This window comes from Manis pentadactyla, chromosome Y (assembly GCF_030020395.1).
Source record: "Manis pentadactyla isolate mManPen7 chromosome Y, mManPen7.hap1, whole genome shotgun sequence".
NCBI lineage: Eukaryota > Metazoa > Chordata > Mammalia > Pholidota > Manidae > Manis > Manis pentadactyla.
Genome location: NC_080039.1, coordinates 31,501,814 through 31,519,703, shown reverse-complemented (window position 1 = coordinate 31,519,703; position 17,890 = coordinate 31,501,814). Strand labels below are relative to the sequence as shown.

General features: G+C 35.3%; 1 protein-coding gene across 9 annotated transcripts in view; it reads right to left on the bottom strand.

The window, feature by feature from the left end:
• LOC130682144 (lysine-specific demethylase 6A-like) overlaps positions 1 to 17,890 on the bottom strand; it is a 238,338-nt gene that overhangs the window by 187,978 nt on the left and 32,470 nt on the right. For all 9 annotated transcript variants that reach the window (XR_008995425.1, XM_057496299.1, XM_057496292.1 and 6 more), the window contains exon 5: positions 2,810 to 2,868. Coding sequence is in view for 8 of the 9 variants with exons in the window: in XM_057496299.1 (XP_057352282.1) it covers positions 2,810 to 2,868 (59 nt within the window). In the remaining variant the exon portion in view is untranslated. The remainder of the gene's footprint in view (positions 1 to 2,809; positions 2,869 to 17,890) is intronic.

Below are 17,890 nucleotides of genomic sequence, written 5' to 3'. Positions count from 1 at the left end.
ATTTATTTCACATGGCATTCATATAGTAAGGGTAATTTATGAGAAACACTATTGTTTCATGTTTAAGAATAAATACACTATCAAGGAATACTTATGGCACTGCTTCTGACTTCTTTAAATGTATCTCAGCCTTCTTTTAGCTACCTCAACATTCATTTCTCCATTAACTTTAACTTTGTTTTACCTCTATACTAACTTGTATTTTTTTTTTTTAGATAATTATTTTTTATTGAAGGGTAGTTGACACATAGTATTACATTAGTTTCAGGTGTACAACACAGTGATTCAACATTTATATACATGATAATTCTAGGTACCAGCTATCACCATACCAAGTTGTTACAATATTTTGACTATATTCCTTATGCTACACATTACATCCCGGTTACTTATTTATTTTACAATTGGAAGTGTGTGTGTGTGTGTGTGTGTGTGTATATATAAATATATATATATATAAATAAAAATTTGTGTGTGTGTGTGAGGGCCTCTCTCATATTTATTGATCAAATGGTTGTTAACAAAAATAAAATTCTGTATAGGGGGGTCAATGCTCAATGCACAATCATTAATCCACCCCAAGCCTAATTTTCGTCAGTCTCCAATCTTCTGAGGCATAACAAACCAGTTCTTTCATGGAGAACAAATTCTTACATAGTGAATAAGTTACATAGTGAACAGTACAAGGGCAGTCATCACAGAAACTTTCGGTTTTGCTCATGCATTTATGAACTATAAACAGTCAGTTCAAATATGAATATTCATTTGATCTTTATACTTGATTTATATGTACCACATTTCTCTCTTTATTATTATTATTTTTAATAAAATGCTGAAGTGGTAGGTAGATACAGGATAAAGGTAGAAAACATACTAACTTGTATTTTTAACAGGTCTTAATTACAAACAGAGAAAATTCAGGTATGATGGATATATTCTGAGTAACTTTTAATATTTTAATTATTCAAGTTACTACTTCAAAAGTATGGCAAGAAACAAAAAGAAAAAATGTCTGAGTCTTTAGTACTCTGTCCTTTAAGCACCTTAAAGGTTACTATGAAGAATCAAATGTTTCACAATCCCAATCTTCTTTATAGTACAACAATATGTAGATACCAGTCATATCAAATTTAGAACAGAGCAACATACCATATCTTTAATTAAGTTATTTTGACTAAGTTTCTACTTCTAAAATTGTGTAGAGACATATATGCACATATATATAGGAAAAACTAAGCATTTTAAAAGGTAGGTTTTCTTCACAAAACATATAGACATCACTTAAAGATAACATCAAACATAATTTTTCACTACTAATTTAACATTGTCACATATGTATTAAAGCAATTAATATTTTCAGTCTGTACTAACTTATCTCCACACTGATTTTATGTTCTTCCTTCAGGCTAAGGGCGTTTATAAGTAATCACAAGTATGTGAAAACTGTCTAACACTCATTAACTTTCTCATTTTCCAAACACTGAACTTCCTTATTCTCATCCTTACATTAGATTTCACCTATATTTGTTCTGGCTCTATCTACTGGCACAAACTACTGTAAATATGATGAAAAATAAAAGCTATCTTTCCATCTTGACATACAGCAAAGTACAACAGATTACTCCATTACATATAACTTACAGCCTTATTTCTACATGTATTCCTAAAACTTCTAAGTCCTCACTCTGACCTTTGTAACCTCTGTCCTCTTTCCAAGGATAAGTGATAGCAAGGCTATCAACAAAATGCCACTGATAGTTCTGTAATAAAAGGCATTTTTTTTCTTTCTGTATGGAATATACTTTAATTATTAGATTCTAGTCCTGCACATGAGATCTGGTTCTACTACTAAATACTGGTTTGATAATACTGAATAAAAATTAACATCCATAGAATTACAGGACCAAAATTAAGTCAGCTACATAATCTTTTGTAGTTCTAAGGGTTAAGAACTGTGAATTCTATGAATGGTATTTTCAGGAAATTAAACAGATCTAAATAGTGTTCCCAATCTGGTTTCAGTTTTATAAAAGTTTCACTACAAAAGAAGGTAGGCAAAGTAGTGATTTTACAGCATCTTACTACACAGATGGACAGTGACTGTGAAGGGGTATGTGGGAGGGACTTGGTGATGGGGGGCACCTAGTAAACATAATGTTCTTCATGTAATTGTAGATTAATGATACAAAAAAAAAAAAAGAAGGTAGGCAGCCTAAGTTTAAGATTTCTCAAAGCCATTTGTAGTTCATAGGATAAAAAAATGTATGACATCTATAATCCACAAGTTTAATAAAGAATACAATTCCACACATGACATAATTAAAAGGCTCAGAAGCCAAGGGGTAAGAAAATAATAATTGGACAAGTCACCCAACTAAAAAGCTAAACAATCACCTTCGGGAAACTACATAAAATATAGGTCAATGCATATTTAAGCACTCTGTATTAAAATATTCAGAATGAACTCAGGCACATGATTATGAATTCTAGCCGTGTACTCACCTTTATATCATAAAATTTAAATGAAAGAAAACAAAGACAAGACCCAAAAAGTTTCCTATTCTTTACAGTTTACAAAATCTTATATATTATAATCACAGTTAATACTGAACATTGAACGTGAGCAACTGTTAGCAAGTGTCCTAAGTTGAAGGAATGATGACTGAACTTCACTAGAGGCCTAAAAAAAGGTAATTTTTATGTTCACCGAAATACTACATGGACACACACACACACACACACGGACACACACACACACACACACACACACACACACACACACACACACACACGATCTAAGTCAACTTACCAGTGAAATGCATTGTAGTGGAAGTAGACCAAACCAAGGCCATATAAAAAGGCAGCATTCTGTTAAAAATAAAAAAGCCATATTGATATTTTTACATACTTTAAAGTTTCAAAATTCTTTTATATGTTATCAATACATTTAAATGAAACAATAAGGTAAACAGGTAACACAGAAGATAACCCACTTGGAGAAATACTTTGTTTCTTTTTAATTAAGTCTATAGTAAAAACAATTAAAGACCATCTTAACATTTGTGTTAAATAAATGAAGAGCCAAAGCAATATAAAGAGCAACAAAGTCAGAGGTATAATGCTTTTTAATTTAAACTATAAAGGTATAGTAATACAATGTAGTAGCACTAGTGGCATTAAAATTTGTACAGACACCATGGAACACAATAGAGAGCCCAAAATGAAAACTCTGCATTTATTACTGATATTCAACAAGTGAGCCAAAAATACCCAAGAGCAAATGATAGTTTTCTAACAGTGTTAGATAAAAAATGGATAAATACAGACAAAACAATGAGACTGGACCCGTACCTTATACCACTGACAAAAATGAACTCAAAATGGATCAAAGACTTTAACATTAAAATCCTGGTACCATAGAACTCCTAAATGAAAATGTAGGGAAGCAGCTCCTTAAGGTAGGTCTTGGTAATGATTTTTTCAATGACACAAAAGCCAAAACAAGAAAGGACAAATCAGCAGAGGATTATATGAAACTTAAAAGCTTCTGCACAGCAAAAGTAACAACATGAAAAGACACCCTACAGAAGAAGAAATATCTGCAAACCATTTATCTATTAACAGGTTAATAACCTATATAAAACAAAACTCACACAACTTAATTTTTTAAATCCAATTGAAAAATGGGCAGAGGAACTAAAAACCATGTAAAGAGGACATCCAAATGGCTAATAGGTGACTGAACATATGCTAATCTAGTTAATGAATCATTTAATCACCTACCTAATCATCAGGAAGATACAATTCAACACCACAGTGAGATATCATCACCTTACCCCTGTTAGAATGTCTACATCAAGAAGACAAGAGATAAAGAGTGTTGGCAGCAATGTCGAAAAATAGAACCCTTATACAAGGTCGATGGGAATGTAAATTGGTTCAGACTCTATGGAAAACAATATGAATATTCCTTAAAAAAGTATAAACAGGTCTACCATATGACTAAGCAATTCTGCTTATGGGTATTTATCCAAAGAAAATGAAATCAGTATGTGGAAGAGATTTGGCATTCCCATATTTACAGTAACATTATTCACAATAGCCAAGATAAAGAAACAACCTAAGGTACCACCAGAAGAAGAATGAATAGATAAGATGTAGTATGTGTGTGTGTTGTGTGTTCACATGTACACAATAAATAATACTTAGGAATAATAACAGGTATCATCTCATGTGCAGCAACATAGACAGATGGATCCTGAGAACATTATGCTCAATGAGATAAACCATAGGAATAAAAATACTGTATGATTATCAAATGTATGTGGTACCTTAAGAAAGTAAACTCATAAAATCAGAGAGTAAAGTGGTGGTTACCAGAGTTTAGGGCTAAAGGGGCAAAACAAATTTTGTTTCAGACTACAAACTATCAACTAGTAAAGTAACTTCCTAGAGTTGTAATACAGAGTATCATGAATACAGACAACCACACTGTATTATAAGCATCAAAGTTGGTAAAACACTAAAACTGAATTATTCCAACCAGAAAAAAAAGTGCAATTACACAACATGAAAAAGGTGTTAATTATTGCCATAATGGCAATCATATTATAATATATGTCAAGTTTACATATAGGACACTTTAAATTTAGTTACATACCTAACATCTCAATAAATCAATTAAAATAAATGCCCAGTAAAGTGGCATTTAAGTATATGAAAAGATGCTCAGATATCATTATCCTTCATAGTAATGACAACCAAAATCACAATGAGATACTTCTTCATAACAACTAAGACAGGATGCACACACCCAAAACATAACAAGCATTGGCAAAGTTATGGAGAACTATGTAGGCATAAATATGTACAAACTTATGGACATTTATATACAAATAATGTACCTTCTCCAAAAACGAAGGTACCATATATAAATGATAACCATATAGTATTTGCCTTTCTCTTATGTCCCTTAACAGCACTCAGAAACATAGATCTATGCAAAAGAATGACCTGAAAAATTTGCATGGTATTGATTCTAAACCTCTTCTTGGCATTCCTACCTTTTTTGAAGATCAGGTATAATATTCTACAAAATATATTGTTTATAAAATTCTCTTTATCAATCAGAAGAGGTTAGAGGTTATATACTGTGTCAAAATTACCATCACAAACTCTTAAGTGAAATTCAAAAACTAGTTGAGTGATTCCACACATGGGGCAGCTACCCAAAGAGACAATACCCACAACAAAATGGGTAGGAATGGCTAAGACATTAACTTGCCATAAACACCACACATAGCACACTCCTCTCTTAAATCCATAAGGTAACCTCAAACTCCAAGTTTCTCCCTCAAGAGCACACTGTTTGGACTGTAAGTGCCACAACTTTTAATTGCTCCATTCAAGAGATGAGATGCAAGCCCAAGTCATCTAGCTTCACAGCCAATGGACTTTCACATGAAAAAGTCTTGGGACAACAGAAAACAAAAAGCAGCAGCTAGTTATTAAGCAGATACGTGAGTATTCCTGTAGCAGACCTACTGTTTACATAACAAATTTCTTAAGGAGAAAGAAGACAACAAAAATAAATTTGCAATTTCTCTAGGAAAAAGAATAGAAGTGGTATTATGTCTGAACAGATATACTAGAGCAAAGATGAGTGAAAAATGGCAGAACAGTGATACTGGACTTACAATCTCTAGATACTAAACTATAATGCTAACTATGGCTTTTTATGAGTTTCTTTAAAAGTAACAAAAGTCCATGACATAAACCAAACATGGCCAATAAAACCTAAATTAATAATCAAGTCAATTACAAAACTTGTTTGCCAAATTCTATAACAACCAACTTTTGAAGTTAAATTATTTAAAATGGTGGAAATGGTAGAAAGTAAACTGCTAAAATATAGACATAATACACATGACAGCAAAGAATAAATTTTAAAAAAACATCTTAAAATAAGATTTGTTCAGGTAAAGAGGTAAGCAGTATTTTTATTTAAAAAAGGTACAACAGTATCATTAACTATCTCCAGAAAAAAGAACAAGGTGTACATATGTATATATATAATGAAGTTTGTTCCAAGGTATTTACTCAAGCATTATGGATGTTGATAAGAACAAAGATCTGAATGGTGATGCTGGAAACATAGGAGGGTTAAATCCTTGATGAAGTCAGTAAAATACTGATGTCCTGGTTCGAAGAGAGTCAAAAATTAAGAATTCCCACTTTATCACAGAACAGTAAATCTTTTTGTTCTATTCAAATAGTGAACTAAGAGAGGTTTACTGATATTGAGGAGGATTAGGATTAACTGGCTCTAGCAAGTCTATGGATTCAAATATTAACCTCATCCAGGAATAACCTCAAAACTACACCCAAATATGATGTTCAAACAAACACTAGACTACAGTGAAACTGAGACATAAAATTACATCTAAGTCGACCACCAAGGGGGCTCAAGATGGCAGCGAGAGTAGAGCAGAAATCTCCTCCCTAATACCATATATATTTTGAAAATACAAAAAATACTATTCCTAAAAGACACAAGAACATACAGGACAACAGCCAGGCTCCATCTATATCTGCGAGAAGTCAGCATCTCACAAAACAGGTAAGATACAAAGCCGTGACACTGTGGGACCCGAGCAGTCCCCCTACCTCCACTGGCAGGATGAAAAGAATCAGAGTGGGGAGGGAGGTGAAGCACAGGACTACTAAATAACTGGCCCTAGTAATCTGTACCAGGAGAACAGACACACGTTGCATGGTGTACTTCATACTAGGGAAACAGAAAAGTACAATCCAAGACTGACACTGTGAGTGGGTCCCCAGAGCTGACTCCCCTGGGACAAAAAAAAAGCAGGCGCCTTTTAAAAATCTTAAAGGGATAAGGGATCAACAGCTGGACAAAATCATCCAAGCACACTCAGCCCAGCAGGTGGGGAATCTTGAGGAACTTTGGGCCCCCTAAGACCCTGTGGGGTAACGCAGCCTGGAAGCCCCTCACTGGGATAATGAGACTGCCAATCATTCCCTGAGGCTGCTGCTACAAGCAAAACGGCTGACCCTACACACTTGTGGAGCAGCCAGAGAACAGTCCTGCCCACAGCAACCACCCAGTCTCCTCCCAGCTCAAACCTAACCAGAAACAAAAAGGAAGCCAGAGCAAGGTCCACAAGGCACAAAGGGATGCCATTCTTGCATGAGAATACAACCAGCATGATTGCCACCCCCCACAGTGTGCTAGGCTATCCAGAGGGTGGCCCCCACTAAGGACAGCCCAGGGTATTATCCCAGACATTGCTCCCAGTGTGCATGTAACTGGCAAAGGGAGCGGAAGCCAAAGGAAGGTATGGAAGGCACAAAGGGCCGCCGTTCTCACAGAAGAACACACCTGGCAAGGCTGCAAAACCCTGCAGTGCACTGGGCAATCCCGAGGGACAATCCACCCATGGCAGTCTAGCGGATTATACCAGAGCCTGCTCCCGGTGTGCAGGTACAAGGCACAAGCAGCAGAAACTGGAGCAAGGTCAGGTGTGCACGAAGGGGCACTGTTTTCATAGGAGAACACACCCAACAGGTTGCAACACATCGCAGAACATGAGGCTACCCAGAGGGCTGACCTGCCAACACCAGCTCAGGAGATTATCCCAGAAACTGTTCCCAGTGTGCACACAGACAGCACAAACATTGGAAAAGGGCAAACCAAGCTTCAAGAGAAAAGGAACTTTGTTCTGCTAACTGACACACACATACGACCTGCTTGTGAAACTTCTGTTGCCATGAGATGGCAGAAGACTGGTCCACGCAAAAAATCACTCAGAAAACCACAGAAAGAGGGCCTGCTGAAATAGATATAACCAATCTTCCTGAAAAAGAATTCAAAATAAAAGTCATAACCATATAACAGACCTGCAGAGAAATGTGTAAGAGCTAAACAATGAACTCCAGAGAGAAATCAGTAAAAGAGCTTAACAACAGACTGAACGAGGTGCAAGAGACTGTTAAAGAAACAGAAATCAGAGAACAAGAACACAGAGAAGCTGAGGCAGACCCAGATAAAAGGATATCTAGAAATTAAAGAATATTAAGAGAACTGTGAAACCAATCCAAACATGACAAATTTGCACTACAGGAGAACCAGGAGAAGAGACAGTAAAAGGGATCCAAAGTGTCTATGAAGAAATAATTGCTGAAGAGTTCCCAAAACTGAAGAAGAAAATAGTCTTCCAGACCAAGGAAATCCACAGATCTGTCAACAAAAGGCACTCAAGGAGGACAACACCAAGATATGTAATAAATAAAATGGCAAAGATGAAAGACAAAGACAGACTACTAAAGGCAACCAGAGAGAGGATAAAGGTCAACTACAAAGGAAAACCCATCAGGCTATCATCAGACCTCTCAACAGAAATCTTACAGGCCAGAAGAGAATGGATGATATACTTAATGGAATGAAAAAGAAGGACCTTTAACCAACAATACAGTATCCAGCACAATTATCATTTAAATGTGAAGGAGGGATTAAATAATTTCCGGACAATCAAAAGTTGAAGGAATTTGCCTCCCACAAACCACCACTGACGGATATTTTAAAGGTAATGCTGGAGATCAAAGCACTCCTAAGGCTAAACAGATGTCACCAGAGAAAATAAAATCACAGCAAAGAAAGCAGACCAACCAAATACTAACTAAAGGCAAAAAATAAAACTAACGATTCACAAAAGTAGTCAAAGAAAACACAAAAGAGTACAGAATAGAACACCTAACATATAAAGAGTGGGGGAGGAAGAGTAAGATGGGAGAGAAAAAAAGAATCATCACACTGTGTTTATATAGCTCAATAAGAGAGTTAAGTTAGATGGTTAGATAGTAAAGAAGCTAACCTTGAACCTTTGGTAACCATGAATCCAAAGCCTGCAATGGCAATACATATATTTCAATAATCACCCTAAACGTAAATGGATGGAATGCAAACATCAAAAGACATACAGTAATAAAATGGATAAAAAAGTAAGACCCATGTAACGCTGCTTACCAGAGACCCACCTGAAACCAAAGACATACACAGACTAAAACTGAAAGGATGGAAAAGACATTTCATGCAAACTATAGGGACAAAAAAAGGAGGTGTTGCAGTACTTGTATCAGACAAGAGACTTCAAAACACAGAAAGTAACAAGAGATAAAGGACATTACATAATGATAAAGGGGGCAGCCAAAACAAGAGAATATAACCATTGTACATACATATGCTCCCAATACAGGAGCAGCAACATATGTGAAACAAATACTAACAGAATGAAAGGAGGAAACAGAATGCTATCCATTCATTCTACAAGACTCCAACACCCCATACACTCCAAAGGACAGATCAACCAGAGAGAAAAAAGTAAGAACACAGAGAAGCTGAGTAAGAACACTAGAACACAAGGACCTAACAGACATCTACAGAACTCTACACCAAAAAGCATCAGGATACACATTCTTCTCAATTGCATCTGGAACATTTTCCAGAATAGACAACACAGTAGGCCACAAAAAGAAACTCAGTAAATTCAAAGACTGAAATTCTATCAGTGAAATTCTCAGATCACAAAGGTATAAAACTAGAAATAAATTACATGAAGAAAACAAAATGGCTCACAAACACATATATGTTCCTAAATGATCAATGGATCAATGGCAAAATTAAAACAGAGATCAATATATGGAGACAAATGACAACAGAAAAAAGCTCCCAACTTCTGTGGGACACAGTGAAGGCAGTTCTACAAGGAAACTATATAGCTATCCAGGCATATTTAAAGAAGGAAAAACAATCCCAAATGAATAGTCTAAAATCACAATTATTGAAACTGGAAAAAGAACAAATGAGGCCCAAAGGCAGCAGGAGGGACATAGTAAAGATCAGAGAACAAATGAATAAAATTGGGAAGAATAAAACAATAGAAAAAAATCAATGAAACCAAGAGCTGGTTCTTTGAATAAATAACAAAGTAGATAATACCCTAGCCAGACTAATTAAGAGAAAAAGAAAATATACGCACATCAACAGATCAGAAATGAGAAAAGAAAAATCATGACAGACCCCACAGAAATACAAAGAAATATCAGAGAATACTATGAAAATCTATATCCTAAGAGCTGGGTAACCTAGAAGAAATGGACAATTTCCTATCAAAATACAACCTTTCAAGACTGACCAAGGAAGAAACAGAAAATCTAAACTGATCAATAACAAGCAAAGAAACTGAATTGTTAATGAGAAAACTACCCAAGAACAAAACCCCCAGGCCAGATGGATTCACAGCTGAATTTTATCATACAGAGAAGACATAATACAAATTCTCCTTAAAGTTTTACAAAAAATAGAAAAACAGTGAATGCCTCCAAACTCATATATGAAGCCAGCATCACACTAATACCAAAACCAGGCAAAGACCGCACCAAAAAAAGAAAATTACAGACCAATATCCCTAATGAACATAGGAGATACTAAACAAAATATTAGCAAACTGAATTCAAAAACATATCAACAGGATCATACACCATGATCAAGTGGGATTCATTCAAGGGATGCAAGGATGATACATTTCAAAATCCATCAACATCATCCACCACATCAACAAAAAAGAACAAAAACCACATGATCATCAACATAGATGCTGAAAAAGCATTCGACAAAATTCAACTTCTATTCATGATAAAAACTCTCAACAAAATGGTTATAGAGGGCATGTACCACAACGTAATAAAGGGCATATATGACAAACCCACAGCCAGCATCATTCATAACAGTAAGAAGCTGAAAGCTTTTCCTCTAATATCTGAAAAAGACAGGGATGCCCACTCTCCCCACTGTTATTCAACATAGTACTGGAGGTTCTAGCCACAGCAATCAGACAAAACAAAGAAATACAAGGTATTCATATTGATAAAGAGGAAGTCAAACTGCCACTATTTGCACATGACATGAAAAGAACCGTAAAGGCTCAACTCCAAAACTACTAGAACAAATATCTGAATTCAGCAAAGTTGCAGGATACAAAATTAATACACACAAATCTGTTGCTTTCCTATACACTAATAATGAACTAGCAGAAAGAGAAATCAGGAAAACAATTTGATTCACAACTGCACTAAAAAGAATAAAATACCTAGGAATAAACCTAACCAAGGAAGTGAAAGACCTATACCCTGAAAACTACAAGACACTCTTAAGAGAAAATAAAGAGGTCACTAACCAATGGAAACTCATGCAATGCTCTTGTCTAGGAAGAACTAATATTGTCAAAATGGCCATCCTGCCTAAAGCAAGCTACAGATTCAATGCAATGCCTATCAAAATACCAACAGCATTCTTCAACAAACTGGAGCAAATAGTCTTAAAATCCACATGGAACCACAAAAGACCCTGAATAGCCAAAGCAATCCTGAGAAAGAAGAATAAAGTAGGGGGGATCTCACTCCCCAACTTCAAGCTCTACTACAAAGCCACAGTAATCAAGACAATTTGGTACTGGCACAAGAGCAGAGCCACAGACCAGTGGAGCAGAACAGAGACTCCAGACATTAACCCAAGCATATGTTGTCAATTCATATATGATAAAGGAGCCATGGACATAAAATGGGGAAATGACAGTCTCTTCAACAGCTGGTGTTTGCAAAACTGGACAGCTACATGTAAGAGAATGAAACTGGACCACTAACACCAAACATGAAAATAAATCTGAAATGGATCAAAGACCTGAATACAAGTCATGAAACCATAAAACTCTTTGAAAAAAACATGGACAAAAATCTCTTGGACATAAACATGAGCGACTTCTTCATGAACATATCTCCCCAGGCAAGAAAACAAAAGCAAAAATAATAGGTAGGACTACCTCAAACTGAAAAGCTTATGTACAGCAAAGGACACAACCAATAGAATAAAAAGGCATCCTACAGTATGGGAGAATATATTCATAAATGACCGATCTGATAAAGGGTTGACATCCAAAATATATGAAGAGCTCACATGCCTCAACAAACAAAAAGCAAATAATCCAATTAAAAAATGGGCAGAGGACCTGAACAGACACTTCTCCAAAGAAATTCAGATGGTCAACAGACATATGAAAAGATGCTCCACATCGCTTGTCATCAGAGAAATGCAAATTAATACCACAATGAGATATCACCTCACACCAGTAAGGATCTCCACTATCCAAAAGACAAACAACAACAAATATTGGTAAGGTTGTGCAGAAAGGGGAACCCTCATACACTGCTGGTGGTAATGTAAACTAGTTCAACCATTGTGGAAAGCTGTATGCAGGTTCCTCAAAAAACTCAAATTAGAAATACCATTTGACCCAGGAATTCCACTTCTAGGAATTTACCCTAAGAATGCAGCAGCCACGTTTGAAAAAGACATATGCACCCCTATGCTTATTACAGCACTATTCACAGTAGCCAAGAAATGGAAGCAACCTAAATGTGCATCAGTAGATGAATGGATAAAGACAAGGTGGTGCATATACACAATGGAATACTATTCAGCCATAAGAAACAAACAAATCCTACCATTTGCAACAACATGGATGGAGCCAGAGGGTATTATGCTCAGTGAAATAAGTCAAACAGAGAAATCCAAATACCAAATGATTTCCCTCATTTTTGAGGTATAACAACAACCCAAAACTGAAGGAAGAAAATAGCAACAGACTCACAACTATAATAAGTCACTAGTCATTACCCAAGGGAATGGGTGTGGGAGGGTGAGTGGGGGTGTGAGGGCAAAGGGGATTTTGGGGTATCATGATAGATGCACATGGTGTGTATGGGTTCACACAGAAGACAGTGTAGCTCAGAGAAGACAAACAGGGACTCTGTGACATCTTTCTACACTGATGGATAGGGACTGCAATGGGTTATGGGGGTTTCTTGAGAATAAGGGTGAATTTAAAAACCACATTGTTTTGCTTATAAAACCTTCCGAAGAGTATGTATCAATTCCTTTAAAAAATAATAATAAAGTATTGAACAACAACAGCAAAAAAAATCTGTTCGACCATCTTAAGAGCACCTGAATATGTAAAACAAAAACAGAATTAAAGGGGGAGGTAGACTGCAATCCATTCATTTGACGAGACTTCAACACACCACTCACATCAATAGGTCAACAAAACCAAAAATAAGCAAGGAAACAGAGGCCTGGAACAATACATTACACTAGATGGTCATAATAAGGACCTATACAGATTATTCTATGCAGAAGCAACAAGATGTTCATAGAACATTCTCCAGAGTAGATCACATACTGGGACACAAAAAGAGCCTCAATAAATTTAAAACGACTAAAGTCATATCAAGCAGCTTCTCAGACAACAGATATATGAAACTTAAATAAATTATACAAACAAATGACTTCAGGCACATGAAGTCTAAACAACATGCTTCCAAATAACTAATCAAGCAATGAAAATATTAAAACAGAAATGAAGCAATACATTTGCTTCAGGGGACAAATGAAAACAAAAATACAACATTTTATTGTCTAATATTTGTAGAATGCCACAAAACTATTTTAAGAGGGAAGTACACAGCAATACAGGCCTACCTCAAGAAACAAGAATAATCCCACATAAATTTAGTATGATTTCACAACTAAAGAAAGTTAAAGAAGAAGAAATTTAACACAGTTTAGTTGAAGGGGGGGCCAAAGTAATACCGAGAATAAAATAATAGAAAAAATTAACGAAGAGCTGGTTTTTTTGAGAAACTAAACAAAACAGACAATGCCCTAGCCAGACTTAACCAGAAAAAAAAGAGACTGCATACACATTAAAAAAATCAGAAATGAAGAAGTAGTAATATCAAAGGATACCACAGAAATACAAAGAATTATTAGAGAATAGTATGAGATTACAACTGAACATCTGAAGAAATGGACAAATTTCTAGTAAAGTACAATCTTCCAAGACTGACCTGGGAAAAAAACAGCAAGTCTGAAGACCAATATCTAGCAATTGAATTGGTAATCAAACAACACCCAACAACAACAAAATCCAGGACTAGGTGGCTTCACAGTTGAAATCTACCAAACACTTAAAAAGCTAATATCCATTCTTATGAAATAGTACAAAAAGTAGAAGAGGAGGGACTATTTCCTACATCATTCATAAGGCTAGCATCACTCTAATATTGATCAAACCAAAGACACTACAAAAAGGAAATTAGACCAATGTTCCTGATGAATATCAATTCAAAAATCCTTTAAAAAGTATTAGCAAACTAAATTAAAAATAAATCAAGAAGATGATTCATCATGTCCAACAGGGATTTATTCCAGGGATGCACAATAATGTAATACTGTAAATTACTCAATATCATACACCACATTAACAAAATGGATGAAAACATCTGATTGTCTCAGCAGATGCTGAAAAAGTATTTGACAAAATTCAACACCCATTTTTGACAAAAACTCAACTAACTGGGCATAAAGGGTATGTACCTCAACATAGTAAAGGCCATGTATGTCAAACCTACAGCCAACATCATACTTAAAACAGCAAACCCAAAGTATCATCAAACTAAATGGAAGAAAGCTGTAAGATTGTCCTCTAAGATCAGGAACAAGAGAAGGATGTGCCCACTCTCACCACTTTCACTCAACACGGTAAAATACAAAGAGATAAAGGTCATCCAAATTGGTAAGGAAGAAATTAAACTCTATTTGCAGAGGATATGATACATATACAGAAAATCAAAACACTCCAACAATAAACTATTAGATCTAAAAAACTTACATTCAGGTCTTTGACCCATTTCGAATTTACTTTTGTGTACAGAGGTAGACAATAATCCAATTTCACTCCCTTGCATGCAGTTGTCTAGCTTTGCCAACACTACTTGTTGAAGAGGCTGTCTTTTCCACATTGTGTGTCCATGGCTCTTTTATCATACATTAATTGGCCATGTATATGTGAGTTTTTATCTGGGCTCTCTATTCTGTTCCATTGATCTATGGGCCGGTTCTTCTACCAATACCAAATTGTCTTGATTACTGTGGCTTGTAGTAGAGTTTGAATTTGGGGTGTGTAATCCCCCCAAGCTGTATTCTTCCTTCTCAGGACTGCTTTGCCTATTCAGAGTCTTTTAGAACTATCTGTTATAGTTCATTGAAGAATGCTGTTGTTATTTTGATGGAGTTTGCATTGAATCTGTAGATATTAGGCAGGATAGCCATTTTGACAATATTAATTATTCCTATCCATGAGCACACGATGTTTCTCCATTTAATATTGTCTTTAGTTTCTCCTGAATGTCTTCCAGTTTCCAGAATACAGGTCTTTCACTTCATTGGTTATGTTTATTCCTAGGTATTTTATTCTTTTTGATGCAATTGTAAGTTGAGTTGTTTTCCTGATTTCTCTTTCTGCTAATTCATCATTAGTGTATAGGAATACAACAGATTCTGCATATTGATTTTTAACCTGCAACTTCGCTCAACTCAGTTATTACTTTTAATACCTTTTTGGTTGAGTCTTTAGGGTTTTCTGTGTAATATATCATGTCATCTGCAAAGAGTGACAGTTTAACTTTTTCCTTACCAATCTGGATGCCTTTTATTTCTTTTGTGTAGTCTGATAGCCATGGCCAGGATCTCCAGTACTATGTTGAATAAAAATGAGAAAGAGTTACAGATAAACTCTTGTTGCTTATCCTAAAGGAAAAGCTTTCAGCTTTTCACTGTTAAGTACTATGGTGGCCATGGGTTTGTCATATATGGTCTTATGTTGGGTACTTACTCCCTATACCCATTTCATTGAGAATTTTTCTCATTAATAGATATTGAATTTTGTCAAATGCTTTTACAGCATCTATTAAGATAATCATATTGAGCATTGACTCCCCTATACAGAATTTTATTGTCGTTAACAACCATTTGATCAATAAATATGAGAGATGCCCTCACAAAAAAAAAAAAAAAAAAAAGGACAGACTTCCAATGGTAAAATAAATTAGTAACCGGGATGTAAGGTATAGCATAAGGAATATAGTCAAGATATTGTAACAGCCTTGTAGGGTGATAGCTGGAACCTAGAATTATGTATATAAATGTTCTACCACTGTGTTGTACACTTGAAACTCATGTAATGTAATACTGTGTGTCAACTACCCTTCAATAAAAAATAATTATTAAATAAAAAAAAAAAAAAAAAAAAAAAAGATAATCATAAAGTTTTGTGCTGTTGGCTAATGTGATGTATGATGTTGACTGATTTACAAATATTGCACCATCCTTGCATCCCTGAAATATATCTCACTTTATCATGATGGATTATTTTTCTGGCATGCTTTTTAATTTTGTTTGCTAATATTTTTTGTTTTTGTTGTTATCATTAATCTACAATTACATGAAGAACATTATGTTTACTAGGCTCCCCCCATCACCAAGTCCCTCCCCCACATACCCCTTCACAGTCACTGTCCATCTGCACAGTAAGACACTGTAGAATCACTACTTGTCTTCTCTGTGTTGCACAGCCCTCCCCGTGCCCCCCCCACACTATACATGCTAATCATAATGGCCTTTCTTTATCCCACCCTTATCCCTCCCTTCCCTCCAATCCAGCCAGTCCCTTTCTTTGGAACAAAGAAAAACTGAAGGAACAAAACAGCAGAAGAATCACAGAACCCAAGAATGTTTGCTAATATTTTGTTAAGGAGTTTTGCATCTAATGTTTACCAGGGATAATGATTTATAATTTTCTTTTTTAGTGGTGTCTTTGCCTGGTTTTGGTATTAGAGTGATGCTGGCCTCATAGAATGACTTCGGAAGTGTTTTCTTCTTATTTTTGGAGAACTTTAAGGAGGAAGGTTATTAACTCTTTCTTTAATGTTCAATAAAATTCAGCTGTGAAGCCATCTGGGCCACAGGTTTTGTTCTTAGGTAGTTTTATTATTACCAACTCAATTTCTTTGCTGGTGATTGGTCTGCTCAGATTTTGTTTCTTCCTGGGTCAGCCTTGAAATGTTGAATTTTTCTAGAAAGTTGTCGATTTCTTCTAGGTTGTCTAATTTATTAGCATATAATTTTTCAAAGAATTCTCCTGATGCGTTGAATTTTTGTCATGGGAAATTTTTAGCCCACATCACTCTGATACCAAAATCAAAGACACCACAAAAAAGAAAGAAAATTATAGACAAAGTCCTGATGAACATATATGCAAAAATCTCAACAAAATATTAGCAAACTGAATTTTAAAATGTATCAAAAAGGTCATCCAATATGACCTAGTGAGATTCATAAATCAATTAATGTGATATACCACATTAAGAAAAAGGACATAAACCATATGTTCATCTCAGTAGGTGCTGAAAGCACTTGACAAATAGTCGATATCCATTCATGATAAAAACTCTCAACTTAGTGAGTATAAAGGGCAAGTACCTCAACTTAATAAAGAGAAACCCACAGATGTCATACTTATCAGCAAGAAGTTGAAACCTTTTTCTTTAAGACTGAGAACAAGATAAGAATGCCCACTCTCTCCACTTTTATTCAACATCGTAATGGAGGTCCCAGCCATGGCAATCAGACAACACAAAAAGATAAAAGACATCCCAACTGGAAGGAAGAAATAAGACTGTAACTGTTTGCAGATGACATAATACAATACATAGAAAACACTAAAGACTCCACCAAAAAACTACAAGAGTAAGTGAATTCAGCAGTTTCAGGATACAAAATTAATACACAGAAATCTGTTGTGTTTCTATATACTAACAATAAGCTTAACACAGAAACTAACAATCAGGAACACAATTCCATTTACAAGTTCATCAAAAAGAATAAAACATCTAGCAATAAACCTAGCCAAGGAGG